Source organism: Oncorhynchus masou, chromosome 23 (assembly GCF_036934945.1).
Source record: "Oncorhynchus masou masou isolate Uvic2021 chromosome 23, UVic_Omas_1.1, whole genome shotgun sequence".
In the NCBI taxonomy this organism is placed as follows: Eukaryota; Metazoa; Chordata; class Actinopteri; order Salmoniformes; family Salmonidae; genus Oncorhynchus; species Oncorhynchus masou.
Window position 1 is genome coordinate 30,845,888 of NC_088234.1, and position 22,331 is coordinate 30,868,218.

Sequence of the window (22,331 nt, forward strand, 5' to 3'; positions counted from 1 at the left end):
GGTTAGCATCTCAACCATCGACAGGGTGCTGCATAGAAACCAGATGAGTATGAAACAGCTGTACCATTCCAAAGGAATGAGGATAGAGTTAAGGAGCTACGGTACCAGTATGTACAGGTAAACATATATCTATGTAACTACTTTACAGCAACATTTTATAGTGATACATAGTACAGTAAGCATAAACTGCACACATTTCCATTGCTGTGGAAGGAACATGCAATATATGTACATTTTATGTCACTCTTCCTAACCAAAAACAAATTCAACTGTTCTGGGATATAGCGTATAATGGAGTTGGAATCAAGTGAACCCTCTCACAACTTTGTATACGTGGATGAGGCTGGCTTCAACCTGACCAAATGCAGAAGGCGGGGTCGGAATATCATCGGTCACAGAGCTACTGTGGATTTGCCAGGCCAACGGGGAGGAAATATCACCATGTGCGCTGCTATTTCGGAGTATGGTGTCCTAACCCATATCCCCCTTATAGGGCCATACAACACCCAGCATCTACTCAACTTTTTTAGAGACTCTATACAGGGCTCTCATCCCTGATGATGAGAGGGGTCTGTTTAGAGAGGATTTGCCAAAGTATATGGTCATTTGTGATAATGTGAGTTTCCATCGATCAAACATCATAAGGCAATGGTTTGTGACCCACCCGAGGATGCTCATAGAATTCCTCCCACCTTATTCACCATTCCTTAACCCAATTGAGGAGTTATTTTCAGCATGGAGGTGGAAGGTGTACGATCGTCAGCCACACACAGATGACCCTGCTGGCTGCAATGGATGCAGCATGTGAGGACATCACAGTAGACGCCTGCAGAGGAGGGATAAGGCATTCCAGAAGATTCTTTCCACGTTGCATTGGAAGGGAAAATATCCGGTGTGATGTGGATGAGAATATGTGGGCCGACAGACAGGAACGTCTGGATGTGTAGAGACAGCACAACAGTGCTGCGGGCAAAGTTGTGCCTTAAGGGGTGGTTTCCTGTGTTTCTTTCTAATTTAGTTTTTTTTCCTTTGTGCCCCTTGGGTTGTCCAGTCTCTTTCAATCAATAACCCACATCCAGTAATATGTAAATAGTACTGTTGAAATTGATATATGCCATAGAAGTACAGCCTTGTGCATTTTCAATACAGTAACTGTCATCCAAACTGTAGCCTAAGTTTACATCAGGTAATACTGTCAAAGTACACAGTTACATTGACAACATGCCTAAACATTTTGACGACCTTGTTCGTGAACAATGACTCAATGACTTATCATTCTGATGACACTGACATGATCATTGGCATGAATATTTACTTTTGAGATATGTACTAAGGATTTTTAGTGACTGACTAGTTTTAGAAACATATCTATTGTATATTGCAGTTTGTACAAATTGTTCTGAGAAAACGCACTTATTATTTTGCACATGTTAGGGATGATGTGAAAAATGCACCAAAGCGACTGAGAAAAACTGTAACACATTTCCCATGCCAATAGAGGCCCTTGAATTGAATTGAGAGAGAGAGACAGAGAGAGACAGAGAGAGAGAGAGATACAGAGAGAGACAGACAGAGAGCAAGAGAGAGAGACACACACAGAGAGAGAGAGAGAGAGAGAGAGAGCAAGAGAGACAGAGACAGAGAGACAGAGAGAGAGAGCAAGAGAGAGAGACACAGAGAGAGATAGACAGAGAGAGATACAGACAGAGAGAGAGAGAGACAGAGAGAGAGAGACGGAGAGAGAGAGAGACACAGAGAGAGAGCAAGAGAGACAGAGACAGAGAGACAGAGAGAGCGAGAGAGAGCAAGAGAGAGAGAAAGACACAGAGAGAGACAGACAGAGAACAAGAGAGACAGATAGAGAGGCAGAGAGAGAGAGGCAGAGAGAGAGAGAGAGAGAGAGACAGAGAGAGAGCAAGAGAGACAGAGAGAGACAGAGAGAGAGAGAGAGAGAGACAGAGAGAGAGACAGACAGAGAGCAAGAGAGACAGAGAGAGAGAGACAGAGAGACAGAGAGAGAGAGAGCAAGAGAGAGACACAGAGAGAGACAGAGAGCAAGGGAGAGAGAGAGAGACAGAGAGAGATGCAGAGAGACAGAGAGACAGAGAGAGAGAGAGATTCCCTCCCCCGTATGCCCCCTAGGCACAACTATGACAACATAACCAACAAAAACGGGTCACAACTCCTGCAGCTCTGTCGCACGCTGGGTATGTACATAGTCAATGGTAGGCTTCGAGGGGACTCCTATGGTAGGTACACCTATAGCTCATCTCTTGGCAGTAGTACTGTAGACTACTTTAACACTGACCTCAACCCAGAGTCTCTCAGAGCGTTCACAGTCAGCCCACTGACACCCCTATCAGACCACAGCAAAATCACAGTCTACCTAAACAGAGCAATACTCAATCATGAGGCATCAAAGCCAAAGGAACTGAGTAACATTGACAAATGCTATAGATGGAAGGAATGCAGTTTGGAAACCTACCAAAAAACAATTAGGCAATAACAAATTCAATCCCTTTTAGACAATTTCCTGGGTAAAATGTTCCACTGTAATAGTGAAGGTGTAAACTTGTCAGTAGAAAATCTTAACAGTATATTTGACCTCTCAGCTTCCCTATCAAATCTAAAAATCTCAAATAGAAAACCGAAGAAAATTAACAACAATGACAAATGGTTTGATGAAGAATGCAAAAATCTAAGAAAGAAATTGAGAAACCTGTCCAACCAAAAACATAGAGACCCGGAAAACCTGAGTCTACGCCTTCACTATGGTGAATCACTAAAACAATACAGAAATACAGTATGTTATGAACTTGAGTGAAGACCCAAAAGCGGTTTTAACAGAAAACAGAGTTCTTTAATGAAAAAAACAGGAATGGCATAAATCCTCTTCCAACGTTGTCAGCGGAACAAAAAGAACGTTAGTATAGTGCAGGATGCACCTGCCAGGCAGACTCCGACAGGACAGGACAAGGTGGAAGCAAACGAGACGACAGCTTGCTTCTGGCATCAAAAAACACAAACAAGAATCAGACACTGAAAGTAGCAGGAACAGAGAAAGAAATAGAGACCTAATCAGAGGGGGAAGAGAGAACAGGTGTGAAAGAGTGAATGAGCTAGTTAGAGGAGATGTAGAACAGCTGAAGAATGAGAGACAGAGAAGGTAACCTAAAAAGACCAGCAGAGAGAGAGAGTGAAGAGAAAGGACAGGAACAGACATAACAAGACATGACAGTACCCCCCCCACTCACCGAGCGCTCCTGGCGCACTCGAGGAGGAAACCTGAAACGGAGGAAATCATCGATCAGCGAACGGTCCAGCACGTCCCGAGAGGGAACCCAACTCCTCTCCTCAGGACCGTACCCCTCCCAATCCACTAGGTACTGATGACCACGGCCCCGAGGGCGCATGTCCAAAATCTTACGAACCCTGTAGATGGGTGCGCCTCGACAAGGATGGGGGGAGGGACGAGCGGGGGCGCGAAGAACGGGCTTAACACAGGAGACATGGAAGACCGGGTGAACGCGACGAAGATAGCGCGGGAGAAGAAGTCGCACTGCGACAGGATTAATGACCTGGGAAATACGGAACGGACCAATGAACCGCGGGGCCAACTTGCGAGAAGCTGTCTTAAGGGGAAGGCTGAGAAGTGCATTTTTCATGCCGCCTCTGTCCCTTTTCTCGGTTCCGTTATTTCCGCTGAGGGCATTAAGATGGATCCCGCTAAGGTCCAGGCTGTCATTGATTGGCCCGTTCCTAAGTCACGCGTCGAGCTGCAGCGCTTTCTGGGCTTCGCTAATTTCTATCGTCGTTTCATCCGTAATTTCGGTCAGGTGGCAGCTCCCCTCACAGCCCTTACTTCTGTTAAGACGTGCTTTAAGTGGTCCGTTTCCGCCCAGGGAGCTTTTGATCTTCTTAAGAATCGTTTTACATCCGCTCCTATTCTTGTTACACCTGACATCTCTAGCCAGTTTGTTGTTGAGGTTGACGCGTCAGAGGTGGGCGTGGGAGCCATTCTTTCTCAGCGCCTCTCTCTGACGGCAAGGTCCATCCTTGCGCGTTTTCTCTCATCGCTTATCGCCGTCAGAACGTAACTATGATGTTGGTAATCGCGAACTGTCGCCATCCGCTTAGCCCTAGGCGAATGGCGACAGTGGTTGGAGGGGGCGACCGTTCCTTTTGTCGTTTGGACTGACCATAGGAACCTTGAGTACATCCGTTCAGCCAAACGACTTAATGCGGGACAGGCTCGTTGGGCTCTGTTTTTCGCTGGTTTCGAGTTTGTTATTTCTTATCGTCTGGGCTCAAAAACACCAAGCCTGATGCTTTATCTCGTCTCTTCAGTTCTTCTGAGGTCTCCACCGACCCCGAGGGGATTCTCTGACGGGCGTGTTGTCGGGTTGACTGTCTGGGGAATTGAGAGGCAGGTAAAGTCACTCGCTCACACTCCGTCGCCGCGAGCTTGTCCTAGGAACCTTCTGTTCGTTCCGTTCCTACTCGTCCGGCCGTTCTTCAGTGGGCCCACTCTGCCAAGTTAGCCGGCCACCCCGGCGTTCGGGGGGCTCGCTTCCATTCACCAGCGTTTCTGGTGGCCCACTCGGGAACGTGACGCGCGTCGATTTGTCGCCGCTTGTTCGGTCTGCGCGCAGACTAAATCTGGGAACTCTCCTCCTGCCGGCCGTCTCAGACCGCTTCCCATTCCCTCTCACCGTGGTCTCACATCGCTTTAGATTTTATCACCGGACTGCCTTCATCAGCGGGGAAGACAGTTATTCTTACGGTTGTCGATAGATTCTCTAAGGCGGCTCATTTCATTCCTCTCGATAAGCTCCCTTCTGCTAAGGAGACGGCTCAGATCATTATCGAGAATGTTTTCAAAATCATGGCCTTCCGTCTGACGTCGTTTCCGACAGAGGCCCGCAGTTCACGTCTCAATTTTGGAGGGAGTTTTGCCGTTTGATTGGGGCTTCCGTCAGTCTCTCGTCCGGCTTTCATCCCCAGTCTAACGGCCGCCGAATGGGCCAATCAGACTGTTGGTCGCATTTACGCAGTCTTTCTTTTCGTAACCCTGCGTCTTGGTCAGAACAGCTCCCCTGGGCAGAGTACGCCCACAACTCGCTTCCCTCGTCTGCTACCGGTCTATCCCCTTTTCAGTGTAGCCTCGGGTACCAGCCTCCGCTGTTCTCATCTCAGCTCGCCGAGTCCTGCGTCCCCCTCCGCTCAGGCTTTGTCCAGCGTAGTGGAAGGGGGTCAGGTCGGCACTTTGCCGTAATAGGGCGCAGACTGTGAGGGCAATAAGCGTAGGACCAAGAGTCCTAGATATTGTTGCGGTCAGAGAGTATGGCTCTCCACTCAGAACCTTCCCCTTAAGACGGTCTGATTCTTCTGTTATGAACTTGAGTGAAGACCCAAAAGCGGTTTTAACAGAAAACAGAGTTCTTTAATGAAAAAACAGGAATGGCATAAATCCTCTTCCAACGTTGTCAGCGGAACAAAAAGAACGTTAGTATAGTGCAGGATGCACCTGCCAGGCAGACTCCGACAGGACAGGACAAGGTGGAAGCAAACGAGACGACAGCTTGCTTCTGGCATCAAAAAACACAAACAAGAATCAGACACTGAAAGTAGCAGGAACAGAGAAAGAAATAGAGACCTAATCAGAGGGGGAAGAGAGAACAGGTGTGAAAGAGTGAATGAGCTAGTTAGAGGAGATGTAGAACAGCTGAAGAATGAGAGACAGAGAAGGTAACCTAAAAAGACCAGCAGAGAGAGAGAGTGAAGAGAAAGGACAGGAACAGACATAACAAGACATGACACAGTACGGAAAAAGAAGGAACATTTGACTCTAACCACTTCTGGGAAAATTGGAAAACACTAAACAAACAACAACACGAAGAATTATCTATCCAAAATGGAGATGTATGGGTAAACCACTTCTCCAATCTTTTTGGCTCTATAACAAAGAATAAAGAGCAAAAACATATACATGATCAAATACAGATCTTAGAATCAACTATTAAAGACTACCAGAACCCACTGGATTCTCCAATTACATTGAATGAGTTACAGGACAAAATAAAAACCCTCCAACCCAAAAAGGCCTGTGGTGTTGATGGTATCCTCAATGAAATGATCAAATATACAGACAACAAATTCCAATTGGCTATACTAAAACTCTTTAACATCATCCTTAGCTCTGGCATCTTCCCCAATATTTGGAACCAAGGACTGATCACCCCAATCCACAAAAATGGAGACAAATTTGACCCCAATAACTACCGTGGAATATGCGTCAACAGTAACCTTGGGAAAATCCTCTGCATTATCATTAACAGCAGACTCGTACACTTCCTCAATGAAAACAATGTACTGAGCAAATGTCAAATTGGCTTTTTACCAAATTACCGTACAACAGACCATGTATTCACCCTGCACACCCTAATTGACAACCAAACAAACCAAAACAAAGGCAAAGTCTTCTCATGCTTTGTTGATTTCAAAAAAGCCTTCGACTCAATTTGGCATGAGGGTCTGCTATACAAACTGATGGAAAGTGGTGTTGGGGGTAAAACATACGACATCATAAAATCCATGTACACAAACAACAAGTGTGCGGTTAAAATTGGCAAAAAACACACACATTTCTTCACACAGGGTCGTGGGGTTAGACAGGGATGCAGCTTAAGCCCCACCCTCTTCAACATATATATCAACGAACTGGCGCGGGCACTAGAAAAGTCTGCAGCACCCGGCCTCACCCTACTAGAATCTGAAGTCAAATGTCTGCTGTTTGCTGATGATCTGGTGCTTCTGTCACCAACCAAGGAGGGCCTACAGCAGCACCTAGATCTTATGCACAGATTCTGTCAGACCTGGGCCCTGACAGTAAATCTCAGTAAGACCAAAATTATGGTGTTCCAAAAAAGGTCCAGTCACCAGGACCACAAATACAAATTCCATCTAGACACTGTTGCCCTAGAGCACACAAAAAACTATACATACCTTGGCCTAAACATCAGCGCCACAGGTAACCTCCACAAAGCTGTGAACGATCTGAGAGACAAGGCAAGAAGGGCACTCTATGCCATCAAAAGGAACATAAATTTCAACATACCAATTAGGATTTGGCTAAAAATACCTGAATCAGTCATAGAGCCCATTGCCCTTTATGGTTGTGAGGTCTGGGGTCCGCTCACCAACCAAGACTTCACAAAATGGGACAAACACCAAATTGAGACTCTGCACGCAGAATTCTGCAAAAATATCCTCAGTGTACAACGTAGAACACCAAATAATGCATGCAGAGCAGAATTAGGCCGATACCCACTAATTATCAAAATCCAGAAAAGAGCAGTTAAATTATATAACCACCTAAAAGGAAGCGATTCCCAAACCTTCCACAACAAAGCCATCACCTACAGAGAGATGAACCTGGAGAAGAGTCCCCTAAGCAAGCTGGTCCTGGGGCTCTGTTCACAAACACACCCTACAGAGCCCCATGACAGCAGCACAATTAGACCCAACCAAATCATGAGAAAACAAAAAGATAATTACTTGACACATTGGAAAGAATTAACAAAAAACAGAGCAAACTAGAATGCTATTTGGCCTTACACAGAGAGTACACAGCGGCAGAATACCTGACCACTGTGACTGACCCAAAATTAAGGAAAGCTTTGACTATGTACAGACTCAGCGAGCATAGCCTTGCTATTGAGAAAGGCCGCCGTAGGCAGACATGGCTCTCAAGAGAAGACAGGCTATGTGCTCACTGCCCACAAAATGAGGTGGAAACTGAGCTGCACTTCCTAACCTCCTGCCCAATGTATGACCATATTAGAGAGACATATTTCCCTCAGATTACACAGATCCACAAAGAATTGAAAACAAATCCAATTTTGAAAAACTCCCATATCTACTGGGTGAAATTCCACAGTGTGCCATCAGAGCAGCAAGATTTGTGACCTGTTGCCACGAGAAAAGGGCAACCAGTGAAGAACAAACACCATTGTAAATACAACACATATCTATGCTTATTTATTTTATCTTGTGTCCTTTACCATTTGCACATTGTAAAAACACTGTATATATATATATAATATGACATTTGAAATGTCTTTATTGTTTTGAAACTTCTGTATGTGTGATGTCTACTGTTAATTTTTATTGTTTATTTCACTTTATATATTATATACCTTACTTGCTTTGGCAATGTTAACACATGTTTCCCATGCCAATAAAGCCCCTTGAATTGAAAATTGAATTGAGAGAGCAAGAGAGACAGACAGAGAGAGACAGAGAGCACAGGGAGACAGACAGAGAGAGATACAGACAGAGAGAGAGAGAGAGACAGAGAGAGAGATGCAGAGAGACAGTGAGACAGAGAGACACAGAGAGAGAGAGAGAGAGATCGAGAGAGAAACTTCTGTATATGTAATGTTTACTGTTAATTGTTATTGTTTATTTAACTTTTGTATATTATCTACCTCACTTGCTTTGGCAATGTTAACACATGTTTCCCATGCCCCTTGAATTATATTGAATTGAGAGAGAGAGCAAGAGAGAGACAGAGAGAGAGAGACAGAGATCAAGGGAGGGAAGGAGAGAGAGAGAGAGAGAGAGAGAGAGAGAGAGAGAGGCTAGAGGTCATGATCAGATGAGCTCCTGTATGTTTCAGCATTTTCTTTAAAAAATATATAGATTTAGAGTAAGATAAACTTGGATTTTTTTGTCAGGAACATATATAGGATGCTACCCTCTACAACATAACCTAGTTCCTCTTAGCAGCTGATTGAGCAGATAGGCCACTCGTTCAAGTATGGAGCTTTTAGGGAAGATAGGGCAGGATGAAGAGGATAGAGAGACGGGGAGGTGAAAGAGATGAAGTGTGTGTGTGTGTGGGCTTGTAATACATGTGTGATGAGAGAGAGAGAGAGAGCGAGAGAGAGAGAGAGAAAGAGGGGGAGAGAGAGAGAGAGAGAGAGAGAGGGGGAGAGAGAGAGAGAGAGAGGGGGAGAGAGAGAGAGAGAGAGAGAGAGAGAGAGAGAGAGAGAGAAAGAGGGAGAGAGAGAGAGAGAGAAAGGGGGGGGAGAGAGAGAGAGAGAGAGAGAGAGAGAGAGAGAGAGAGAGAGAGAGAGAGAGAGAAATAGTTAATTGAATGAGCAGGCAGCAGCTGTGGATGTCACAGCTAGAGCTGTGGTGGTGGTGAAATTTTGCCAGCTGGGTGATTGTCAAGCAAATAACTGCTGGTCACCCGGTTATTGACCGTGATTAACATAAACACATTTAGCTGGCTTTCCACGCATAGCCTTACAAGCCACTGATGTAGACCGTTGGAACATCTACATGTTAAAAAGTCTAATAAATCCATGTAAGATAGCCTACACCATCACAAAAATCCATTATTTATTTTAGACCGGTCTAAAGAAACATGATATGAAGAAAATGTAGTCTATTTCAGAAGAACAGAATGACTTATTCTGAGCTGTCCTTATGTTAGGCCCTGACCTGGCTGTGCCAAATGGCTGTTGGCTACACTAGTTCATTTACCAGACAAGATTTGCTTAGAATTCCATGCCATTATTTTATATTATTTTAAAGTTTGAAGAATACAATTGAACATAACTGAATAGAATGGAAATTATATTTCCTCCAAACGATCTGAGGGAGTGTGAACATGCGGCTATTCTGTGTTGAGCGGTTAACAAAGAAATAGGTACTCCTATATGCTTCATTTAGAGTTATTTATGTAAATTTATTTATGATAGAAATGCTGGGCTATCTGTTTTGATTTTTTATCAATTCTAAGGCTGCATGATGCAACTCTAATGATGATTTGAAAAAAGTTGCATGAAAGGCATGAGCTCTGCTTCGTCTCTCATTCGCAAGTTGACAAGTCAAATCAAATTGTGTTCGTCACATGCGCCGAATACAACAGGTGTAGGTAGACCTTACAGTGAAATGCTTACTTATAAGCCCTTAACCAACTGTCATGTAGGTATGAATGATTCGGGAGACAGGCGCAGGAATGCGTAATATGGGTTTTTATTAAGCCCAAATTACGGCGTGCCGTGTAAAGGCACGGGGACAAAGACCAAACAAACACGTAACAAAACACAGGGTAGAAACCCAAAACAAAAGAGTGAGGAGTACCTTGAATAAATAACACATGGGCACAATGATTATCACGCGGGACGAGACCCGTAATCATCTGCGCAATCCACAAGGACACGAAAGCCTAAACACACAGCACAGGTACTCACACGCACCAACGGATATTGTAACAATAATCGACCGCCCAATGGAAACCAAAGGGCACCTATATACAAATACAATCAGTGGGAATAGGGGCCAGGTGTGCGCAATGAAAGTTTCAGAGAGATCCGTGACACCAACAAGGCAGTTTTAAGAAAACACCTACAAAAAAATAAATAAGAGATCTTTATGGCTGACTCACTTGATAATGCCTTGAATATCCCGGCTGCATCCCCTTTGTGTGGACATAAACCCCCTAAAAAAATCCATGCCTTTTGCGGCCAGTAGCCGATGTGCCCTTGGGCTGAATATAATACATATAATTCCCTTCTCCCCGCTGCTTGCTGAGGCACCTCTCACCCACATGGCTCTCAGTCACAGGCTACAAGTGAAGACAGACACATTGGGGATGCAACTGCGTGAGTCCTTATCCAATTCCGAGGCGCATATTGAAGATATTGGAAGAACTGTCCACATTTACTTCTCATCAGCCAACAAGATGAGTAGGTCTAATAAACAGCAAAAGCACTAGTCTATGTCAATCTACTATCCCCCATAGTACAACAGTTGACTTATTATATTCTGTGCAAGAAATAAATATCCCAAACAAAGTCCGGGACAGTTGTGGGATGCGACAGCTTAAAATGTAGATAAACTACCATGGCAGTAGGCTGTAAGCGCAAATCTTCCATTAGCAGGAAAACACCATTCACCATGCTTTTATTATAAAGGTGCATTTTAATGGTGAAAATGGCTGCGTATGTATGCCAGTTAGGCTCTACACCTGTTGTAAAGCGGAAAAAAATCTGCTTTATTTTAAGAAGCTATTTGGCCACTTTAGTTGTGATATAAACCTATATGTGCGACTATGATTTCAAAAAGTCGCAAACAAAAACATGCGCTGTTTGCCTTAATAAGCTGGTCATCATTCACAAGTGATAATATATCATGTATCAAGTGATAGTCTAATATTCTCACCCATCAATCATACTATTATTGATCTAATCTTGTCTTTAAAAATAATAAAAAATATATTTGTGAAATTTATTTTGATTAAGAATGGACCATTATCATACACCTGTCTCGAAACAGGAGCAGCGGAAAAAAATGTAATCTATGGACGTAAATAGCAAATGGAGGATGCGTTTCCCATGGTTGATTTTCATGCCAGCCAGGTAGGCTATACTCCTGTTAGTACAGGTGCATCAAAGCTGGGACCGAGAGACTGAAAAACAGCTTCTATCTCAAGGCCATCAGACTGTTAAACAGCAACCACTAACATTGAGTGGCTGCTGCCAACACACTGACTCAACTCCAGCCACTTTAATAATGGGAATTGATGGGAAATTATGTAAAATATATCACCAGCCACTTTAAACAATGCTACCTAATATAATGTTTACATACCCTACATTATTCATCTCATATGTATACGTATATACTGTACTCTATATGATCTACTGCATCTTTATGTAATACATGTATCACTAGCCACTTTAACTATGCCACTTTGTTTACATACTCATCTCAAATGTATATACTGTACTCGATACCATCTACTGTATCTTGCCTATACCGCTCTGTACCATCACTCATTCATATATCTTTATGTACATATTCTTTATCCCCCCTACACTTGTGTGTATAAGACAGTAGTTTTGGAATTGTTAGTTAGATTACTTGTTGGTTATTACTGCGTTGTCGGAACTAGAAGCACAAGCATTTCGCTACACTCGCATTAACATCTGCTAACTGTGTGTATGTGACAAATAAAATTTGATTTGTTTTAAAGAGAAGCAATGTGCTAAATATGAGGAAGGTTGAGAAATACTGTAAATATAGTAGGCCTAGTCTACAGAAAGCTGATGGGATCCTCCTCTTTTTAATAGAGGCCATCACTCTGTTTTCTCACACAATTGCATAGCCTATAGAAATGTTGCGCAACATGAGCTCATGGGCTCTCATGAAGTGTTGATGTCAGAGTGATTAGAGGGACAATAGAGTGCGGAGTACCAGGTAGGCCCAATTACCATGACTAAGCGGTCACATGGAATTTGACTGCCATCATGACTCATGACCTCCGGTGTGGTGGTAATACGGTCACGTAACGGCCCTAGTCACAGCGCTACAAAAAAAAGGTGATTTCTAAAACCTAAAAGGATTCATTGGCTGTCCCCATAGGAGAACTCTTTGAAGAAACCTTATTGTTTCTACCTGGAACCAAAAAAGGGTTCTCTTATGGGGATAGCCAAAGAACTCTTTTGGAACCCTTTTTTGTAAGAGCAAAGGGATCTCCAGGCTATAAATGCTCTCCCTTTGAACACACAGCGTCGAGAACGAAAATGCTCTTCCAACTGTCTCATTTTGATAAAAAAAGGGAGTGAAGAAGTAAAAATTAGGGAGGAGGGGGTGATCTGTTGGATCAAAGCCTCCTGCGCCGAATAATCATTTCAGATGGAGGGTAATTTTCCTCTCGTTCTTAACAGTGGGAATAAGGGAAGAGAGGAGGGGGGATGCAAGGAATGGTGAGGCATCTCGTACTCACTCAGGAGATGAGGCAGCCCACTTATCCCCTTCCCTACAGACCCCTATTTTAGCTTTCCTCCAGGGGTGCCCACACAGAAATGCCAAATATTCAATAGATAAAAGCAGCAATGACTGAGTGAACTCTTCTCTGGGGTTGAAGTACTTTGTATCCTCCATTCCTCTAACCCACTGCCTTTCTGGGGTAAATCCAGGTCGTCTTAGAGGAGCGGGATGTTTTATATCCAGATACTGTGGGTTTGTCAAAAATAGAGCACTCCGGGAACATTTTGGTGGATAGTGTGCTTGATGAACCGCGGAACACACACATAGCACCACGACTAGCTCTCCCTCACTGTGTCTGCCTGACGTAAGCATGCATTATGTCCAGCCTTGTTTAGGGGCCCCACTGTCTGCCTGACGTAAGCCTACATTATGTCCAGCCTTGTTTAGGGGCCCCACTGTCTCCCTGACGTAAGCCTGCATTATGTCCAGCCTTGTTTAGGGACCCCACTGTCTCCCCGAGGGCTCCATTGTACTACAGCACATAGAGCTAGCAAAACAACAGGCTCAGAGCTGCCTTCCTATAATGGGGCTGTAATCCCTAGAACTAGAACAAGTAGGCTAAACCTTACTTAGGCTAAAAGGCCTAGCCAGAGCCTGATCACTAGCAAACTGTGAGGGGGTCCTAGTGTTAGTGACCCTAGACAGAAGCTATTACAGTGTCACATACAGATAATAATAAGTAAAGCTAATGGCCACTTCAGTAATGATACTGGGCTGTGGTTGTCATGGTTACTCACCTGCACCCATGATGAGTCCGGGGGCGGAGTCTTTGGTGTGGACGGTCCCTGATACGTAAGGGTTGTCAGCCCAGCGCAGGTGGAGGTGGAGGTGACAGTCAGGCTAGAAGACGGGACAGAGAGAGTTTATGGAAAATTAAAGGATAGTATGTTTTGGGAACTGTAAGTCCTGTTTGTTTGTTGGAGTTTGTTACTGTTTAGGTGGCCATGTGTGTAACCCAGCCATATCATCCCAGATCTCTCCCTCTCTCTCTCCCTCTCCCTCTCTCGCTCTCCCTCTCCCTCTCTCGCTCTCCCTCTCCCTCTCCCTCTCTCGCTCTCCCTCTCCCTCTCCCTCTCTCGCTCTCCCTCTCCCTCTCCCTCGCTCTCCCTCCCATATCACTTTGCTCAACACCGCAGCATATTAGGCTAATCCTCAGAGTCGCAGCAGTTCCTGTAATGTTCCTGTAATGTTTGTTAAGCAAACCAAATCCCCCAGAGAGACAAAACCAAAGAGTTTCTGACGGGTGGAGTGACATTCTGAATTTGTATTGGGACATTTAGGGAGTAGGACCATTACAGTACTTTAAGGGACTTTTTTTGACATAGTCAAACGTTTGGACACAACTACTCATTGAAGGTGTTTTCTTTATTTTTACGAGTTTCTACATTGTAGAATAATAGTGAAGACATCAAAACTATGAAATAAGACAGAAGTAAACCAAAAAAGTGTCAAACAAATCAAAATATATTTGAGATTTTTCAAAGTAGCCGCCCTTTGCCTTGATGACAGCTTTGCACAATCTTGGCATTCTCTCAACCAGCTTCACGAGGAATGCTTTTCCATCAGTCTTGAGGAGTTCCTACATATGCTGAGGACTTGTTGGCTGATTTTACTTCACTCTGCGGTCCAACTCCTCCCAAACCATCTCGATTGGTTTGAGGTCAGGTGATTGTGGAGGCCAGGTCATCTGATGCAGCACCATCACTCTCCTTGGTCAAATAGCCCTTACACAGTATGGAGGTGTGTTTTTTGGTCATTGTGCTGTTGAAAAACAAATGATTGCCCCACTAAGCCCAAACCAGATGAGATGGCGTATCGCTGCAGAATGCTGTGGTAGCATGCTGGTTTGGTATACCTTGAATTCTAAATAAACCCAGACAGTGTCACCAGCAAAGCACCAACAAACCATCCTCCTCCATGCTTCATGGTGAAAACCACATATACGGAGATCATCTGTTCACCTACTCTGCATCTCACAAAGACACGGCGGTTGGAACCAAAAATCTCAAATTTGGATTCATCAACCAAAGGACATATTTCCACCGGTTGAATGGCCATTGCTCGTGTTTCTTGGCCCAAGCAAGTCTCTTCTTCTTATTGGTGTCCTTTAGTAGTGATTTCTTTGCAACAATTCAACCATGAGGGCCTGATTCACGCAGTCTCCTTTGAACAGTTGATGTTGAGATGTGTCTGCTACTTGAACTCTGTGAAGCATTTATTTGGGCTGCAATTTCTGAGGTGCAGGAACTTATCCTCTGCAGCAGAGGTAACTGGGTCTTCCTTTCCTGTGCCAGTCCTCATGAGAGCCAGTTTCATCATAGGGCTTGATGGTTTTTTCGACTGCCTTTGAAGAAACTTTCAAATTTACTAATATTTACCAGATTGACTGACCTTCGTGTCTTAACGTAATGATGGACTGTTGTTTCTCTTTGCCTATTTGAGCTGTTCTTGCCATAATATGGACTTGGTCTTTTACCAAATAGGGCTATCTTCTGTATAGCACCTCCACCATGTCACAACACAACTGATTCAATGCATTAAAAAGGAAAGAAATTCAAATGCATTAAAAAGGAAAGAAATTCCACAAATTAAATTTTAACAAGGCACACCTGTTAATTTAAATGCATTCCAGGTGACTACCTCATGAACCTGGTTGAGAGAATGCCAAGCGTGTGCAACGCTGTCATCAAGGCAAAGGGTGGCTACTTTGAGGAATCTAATATCTAAAATATATTTTGGGGTTACTACATGATTCCATGTGTGTTATTTAATAGTTCTGATGTCTTCACTATTATTCTACAATGTAGAAAATAGTCAAAATAAAGAAAAACCCTTGAATGAGTAGGTGTGTCCAAACTTTTGACTGGTACTGTATATTGGTCAAGGACTGTGTTACGTGGTGTGTGCGGGTGGGGGTGTACGTCAATTGTGTGCGTGTGTTCGTGACATGCGAGTGTGTGTGTTGACATCCATCTGAGTGGAGAGTGACTGAGGGGACAAAGTGTGTGTATTTAGTGTTTTTACTGAGAGACTCACACCGCTCTTTGTGTGTCAATCTTAAGCTTTTCTCTCCACTTTCCCCTCTTCTTCCCGTCTTCCTCTCCTCTCAGTGTTGTTATTTATTCATGACTCTACATTAGATGGCCCTGTATGTTAGCGTGATGCTGTCTCTCCTCGTTAACCCTGTTGCTATGACTCCGGCTGTACACACGGGGTTAAGTGCCTCCCTAAAGCACCGTGCAGGCCCGTCAACAAGAACCATCTTTCAAAGCCACCTTTCATGCCTCCTTCACGAGCCGTCAAGGAACTTTAAAACTCTCATGGCAGTATAACGACAATGGCGTTAAGGGCAGTTTTTAAAGTTAAACTAACAAAGACTGCCCATTTTAAAGGTGGGTCTGGGTGGGTGGGTCTCTCTCTCTCTCTCTCTCTCTCTCTCTCTCTCTCTCTCTCTCTCTCTCTCTCTCTCTCTCTCTCTCTCTCTCTCTCTCTCTCTCTCTCTCTCTCTCTCTCTCTCTCTCTCTCTCTCTCTCTCTCTCTCTCTCTCTCTCTCTCTCTCTCTCTCTCTCTCTCTCTCTCTCTCTCATTAAGCCTTCACTCTTCCCATGTCAGTACAGCATTAGCTGCCCTGGCTAACCTAGACCCAGTACAGATGGTATCACGTTGCACCTGCACTGAGTCAAATCGCTCGTATCTGGCCCTTGCAACGCTAAACAGTAAATCACTTACGGGAAAAAAAGAAGCAATTTAAAAGGACTTTGCTGCGCTATTAGGCAGTAGATTAAACAAAGATTACCCACATTAATCTAAGGTACATGGATTCTTTTAATGGTCATTTACAAACCGCCATCCTTCTATTCAATGGCCATTACTCTTCTAGTGTGCTTTGTGACAGGTCATGAAGGTATAGCCGTAGCATTGTTCGTGTTACACCACTTGTGACATCTTGGCGACACCGTGGGGTGACAGTGTTGTTGTTAGGGGATATAAAGCTGTCTGTCGGACCTGTAACCTGGTTTCACCGCAACGGCCGGGGCGGGGCGTGGAGAAACAAGGACGGTGTTATGGGGGTCGTAGTCGCCCTGAGACATGGGTGTTCTAAAATGGCTGATTTGTGCTATAGGCGGTCGTTATGGTGAGATATGGGGAAACAGACACCTCTGTGTGTGTGTCAGTCTGTCAGTGTCTCATTCCCTGGCTTTGTGCCTGTCTTTATGACTCCCTGTTCCCAACGCATGAAGATGATATCTCTGTCTGTGTGGAACTCTGTCAGATTGAGGTTCAATTTGAAAAGTGGGCTCTCTCTCGGTCTGTGTTACATGGCTATAGGCGTACTTCGTACGACTTCGTGTGACTTCGTATGAGCCCTGAAAAGACCATGGCCTGTTCCAATGCTTCAAAACTGCATCCTTCATTCCTTCCATCCTAGAAGTAATCCCTTATATGTTCGCCTATGGACTGAATTGGTGAAGGTTGCTGTATGTGCGGATGGCAGGAAGTCTAGCGGTTAAGAGCGCTGGACGAGTAACCGAAAGGTCGCTGTTTTGAATCTCCGAGCCGACATGGTAAAAAATCTGCTGATTTTGAGCAAGGCACTTAATCCTAATTGCTCCTGTATATCACTCTGAATAAAATGTATGCAGGTAGTGCAGGTCTGGTATAATGTATGTAGGTAGTGCAGGTCTGGTATAATGTATGTAGGTAGTGCAGGTCTGGTATAATGTATGTAGGTAGTGCAGGTCTGGTATAATGTATGTAGATAGTGCAGGTCTGGTATAATGTATGTAGGTAGTGCAGGTCTGGTATAATGTATGTATGTATTGCAAGTCTGGTATAATGTATGTAGGTAGTGCAGGTCTGGTATTGTATATAATGAAGGTCTGGTATAATGTATGTAGATAGTGCAGGTCTGCAGATGTATGATAGTGCAGGTCTGGTATAATGTATGTATGTATTGCAAGTCTGGTATAATGTATGTAGGTAGTGCAGGTCTGGTATAATGTATGTATGTATTGCAAGTCTGGTATAATGTATGTAGGTAGTGCAGGTCTGGTATAATGTATGTAGGTGTGCAGGTCTGGTATTGTATGTAGGTAGTGCAGGTCTGGTATAATGTATGTAGGTAGTGCAGGTCTGATGTATGTAGGTAGTGCAGGTCTGGTATAATGTATGTAGGTAGTGCAGGTCTGGTATAATGTATGTAGGTAGTGCAGGTCTGGTATAATGTATGTAGGTAGTGCAGGTCTGGTATAATGTATGTAGGTAGTGCAGGTCTGGTATAATGTATGTAGGTAGTGCAGGTCTGGTATAATGTATGTAGGTAGTGCAGGTCTGGTATAATGTATGTAGGTAGTGCAGGTCTGGTATAATGTATGTAGGTAGTGCAGGTCTGGTATAATGTATGTAGGTATAATGCAGGTCTGGTATAATGTATGTAGGTAGTGCAGGTCTGGTATAATGTATGTAGGTAGTGCAGGTCTGGTATAATGTATGTATGTAGGTAGTCTGGTATAATGTATGTAGGTAGTGCAGGTCTGGTATAATGTATGTAGGTAGTGCAGGTCTGGTATAATGTATGTAGGTAGTGCAGGTATGTATGTATTGCTCTGGTATAATGTATGTAGGTAGTGCAGGTCTGGTATAATGTATGTAGGTAGTGCAGGTCTGGTATAATGTATGTATGTATTGCAGGTCTGGTATAATGTATGTAGGTCTGTATAATGTATGTAGGTAGTGGTATAATGTATGTAGGTAGTGCAGGTCTGGTATAATGTATGTAGGTAGTGCAGGTCTGGTATAATGTATGTAGGTAGTGCAGGTCTGGTATAATGTATGTAGGTAGTGCAGGTCTGGTATAATGTATGTAGGTAGTGCAGGTCTGGTATAATGTATGTAGATAGTGCAGGTCTGGTATAATGTATGTATGTAGTGCAGGTCTGGTATAATGTATGTAGTGCAGGTCTGGTATAATGTATGTAGGTAGTGCAGGTCTGGTATAATGTATGTAGGTAGTGCAGGTCTGGTATAATGTATGTAGGTGCAGGTCTGGTATAATGTATGTAGGTAGTGCAGGTCTGGTATAATGTATGTAGGTAGTGCAGGTCTGGTATAATGTATGTAGGTAGTGCAGTCTGCAGGTCTGGTATAATGTATGTAGGTAGTGCAGGTCTGGTATAATGTATGTAGGTAGTGCAGGTCTGGTATAATGTATGTAGGTAGTGCAGGTCTGGTATAATGTATGTAGGTAGTGCAGGTCTGGTATAATGTATGTAGGTAGTGCAGGTCTGGTATAATGTATGTAGGTAGTGCAAGTCTGGTATAATGTATGTAGGTAGTGCAGGGTATAATGTATGTAGGTAGTGCAGGTCTGGTATAATGTATGTAGATAGTGCAGGTCTGGTATAATGTATGTAGGTAGTGCAGGTCTGGTATAATGTATGTATGTATTGCAAGTCTGGTATAATGTATGTAGGTAGTGCAGGTCTGGTATAATGTATGTAGGTAGTGCAGGTCTGGTATAATGTATGCAGGTCTGGTATAATGTATGTAGGTAGTGCAGGTCTGGTATAATGTATGTAGGTGTGCAGGTCTGGTATAATGTATGTATGTATTGCAAGTCTGGTATAATGTATGTAGGTAGTGCAGGTCTGGTATAATGTATGTAGGTAGTGCAGGTCTGGTATAATGTATGTAGGTAGTGCAGGTCTGGTATAATGTATGTAGGTAGTGCAGGTCTGGTATAATGTATGTATGTATTGCAAGTCTGGTATAATGTATGTAGGTAGTGCAGGTCTGGTATAATGTATGTAGGTAGTGCAGGTCTGGTATAATGCATGTAGGTAGTGCAGGTCTGGTATAATGTATGTAGATAGTGCAGGTCTGGTATAATGTATGTAGGTAGTGCAGGTCTGGTATAATGTATGTAGGTCTGGTATAATGTATGTAGGTAGTGCAGGTCTGGTATAATGTATGTAGGTAGGTCTGGTATAATGTATGTGTAGTGCAGGTCTGGTATAATGTATGTAGGTAGTGCAGGTCTGGTATAATGTATGTAGGTAGTGCAGGTCTGGTATAATGTATGTAGGTAGTGCAGGTCTGGTATAATGTATGTAGGTAGTGCAGGTCTGGTATAATGTATGTCTGGTATAATGGTAGTGCAGGTCTGGTATAATGTATGTAGGTAGTGCAGGTCTGGTATAATGTATGTAGGTAGTGCAGGTCTGGTATAATGTATGTATGTATTGCAAGTCTGGTATAATGTATGTATGTATTGCATGGGTTCCTTACTGATTGGCAGGTGACTGGTTTGCCGTTCATGTCAGTGGTAGGCGGGGCAAGGGGTTCCCAGTCTCGGCCTTTGTTATAGGTGATGAGAGTCGTCACTTTGCCATCCACCTTCTGATTGGCCAAGAAGACGCCTTTGACTCCGCGGACCTGGAAACAAATTACAACAAACGTCTCAGTTATGATATTATGGGAAAGTTTAATACTGATGTGGGATCTGTTTGTATGGGTCCTAGCTATTTATTAAAAGCACAGGCTTGTTACAGAAGACTGTTCAGAGATCAGACTGTTGGAGACAGAGACACTCCAAAAGAGCAGGTATCTCCAGACACACCTATCTATAATGTAACTGATGCTGATTCTGGGTCAGTCGGCCGGCCGGTCAAGAGAGTCTAGGAAAGGGGAAGAGGGAATTAAACACCATGTCTCTTTCGAACTTTCTCTTGCTCTCTCTCTGCAATACTCTTATCTGTCTGGGTGTATCTCTCTCTCTCTCTCTCTCTCTCTCTCTCTCTCTCTCTGTCTCTCTCTCTCTCTGCCTCTCTCTCTCTGTCCCTCTCTCTCTCTCTCTGTCTCTCTCTCTCTCTCTCCTCTCTCTCTGTCCCTCTCTCTCTGTCTCCCTCTCTCTCTCTGTCTCCCTCTCTCTCTCTGTCTCCCTCTCTCTCTCTGTCTCTCTCTCTCTCATAAATGAAGAGGGGTAGCTTATGCAGCTCTCTCTCCTTCTCCATCTCTCTCTCTCTGTGATGACATTGTGGCCCGGGGCTAGAGGTGCGAGAGGAGAGGAAAGGAGGAGAGGAAATGAGTTCTGCAGTGCTGGCCCTCAACTCCACGGGCCACTGCCTCTCCTCCTCTAACACTTCCTCCTCTCTTCCTTTACTCTTCCCTCGCTCTGTTTGACTTCCCTCCGCCGGGAGACCATGTCAAAACAAACCCAATGACAGATGGCTTAACCAAAAACAACTAATAAAATATGGAAAGTGAAAACGACATCGCAACCATGTGGGATTTTTTTTTTTTTACATCAAAAGGAGTGTGTATACTGCTAACAATCACACAACGGAAAACTGCTTCAAAACCTAATTGGGGGAGGCAGGAAAAATAGTGGAACCCTCCTTATTGAATGCACGGCATTCTAATACATTCATGTTGTGTGTTTCAACGCCAGCTGTCTTTCTAGAAGGCATGCAGGATCCAGTGCCATTTTAAGACCCACTCAAGGCCACAGGCATTCCAGACACCGCTCTCCGCTGACATTGAGGTGAGACCACCTACCCACTGTTACCTTGGCAATGACTAGCAATGATGGAAGTTGAGTGAGTGGGAACAACGCTACGGAAATGAGCCATACACATTTGTTTTGCAGAAAGATGAGTGAATAAAATTACAACGCCTTAAAGCAGGTGTGTGACGACTCACACCAAAGCACACAAGGTTAAGGTTTTTGAGGGAAACATACCACACATCTACCACATCTAGACACTTCTTTCACATCAATTTTAGTAGATCATGTGACCTTGTAGCGGGAATCGAACCCACGACCTTGGCATTGCTAATTTTTGGCATTGCAATCACTCTTGCCAACAGAGCCACAGAGGAGCGCCGCATGACTCACCTCCAGTATGTCTATAAGGGCGCTCTCCTCCGGCTGCTTGGCGCTGCGGACGTTCTCCAGCACGACGGAGTAGTAGACGCCCTGCGGGTCCGACTGGTACAGGTTGTAGGTGTCTGTCTGGTACCACTCCTGCAGGGCCAGGAACACCTGGCTCTCGTCCGTACTCACTATGTGGACGTCCTGGGGAGAGGGGTTGATGGGGGGAGGGGAGAGGAGGTGGTATGACGAGGGGGTGAGAGGGAAGGAGAATAGGAGTCACGTCAACAGCTTCGATATGGCGTCAGTCTTTTCATAGACTACAGGGGAGGAGAGAGCGAGAGACAGAGACAGAGACAGAGACAGACAGACAGACAGACAGACAGACAGACAGACAGACAGACAGACAGACAGACAGACAGACAGACAGACAGACAGACAGACAGAGAGAGAGAGAGAGAGAGAGAGAGAGAGAGAAAACAACAAGAAAGTTGTGATTCTTCTCATTCTCTGCATATTGTATCAACGGTGGCAGGAGAACAAACAGGAGTAATAGAACACTTTCGGGCTGTTCACAAAAACCCAGGTTTTCCACTCATGACTTGCGAGGGGC

At 44.2% G+C, this 22,331-nt stretch overlaps 1 protein-coding gene across 5 annotated transcripts in view; it reads right to left on the reverse strand.

Moving 5' to 3' along the window:
- LOC135510736 (VPS10 domain-containing receptor SorCS2-like) overlaps nucleotides 1-22,331 on the reverse strand; it is a 326,373-nt gene that overhangs the window by 35,246 nt on the left and 268,796 nt on the right. For all 5 annotated transcript variants that reach the window (XM_064931905.1, XM_064931904.1, XM_064931902.1 and 2 more), the window contains exons 9-11: nucleotides 21,743-21,922; nucleotides 20,134-20,280; nucleotides 13,584-13,686 (exon numbers count right to left, since the gene is read on the reverse strand). In XM_064931905.1, coding sequence (XP_064787977.1) covers nucleotides 13,584-13,686; nucleotides 20,134-20,280; nucleotides 21,743-21,922 — 430 coding nt within the window. The remainder of the gene's footprint in view (nucleotides 1-13,583; nucleotides 13,687-20,133; nucleotides 20,281-21,742; nucleotides 21,923-22,331) is intronic.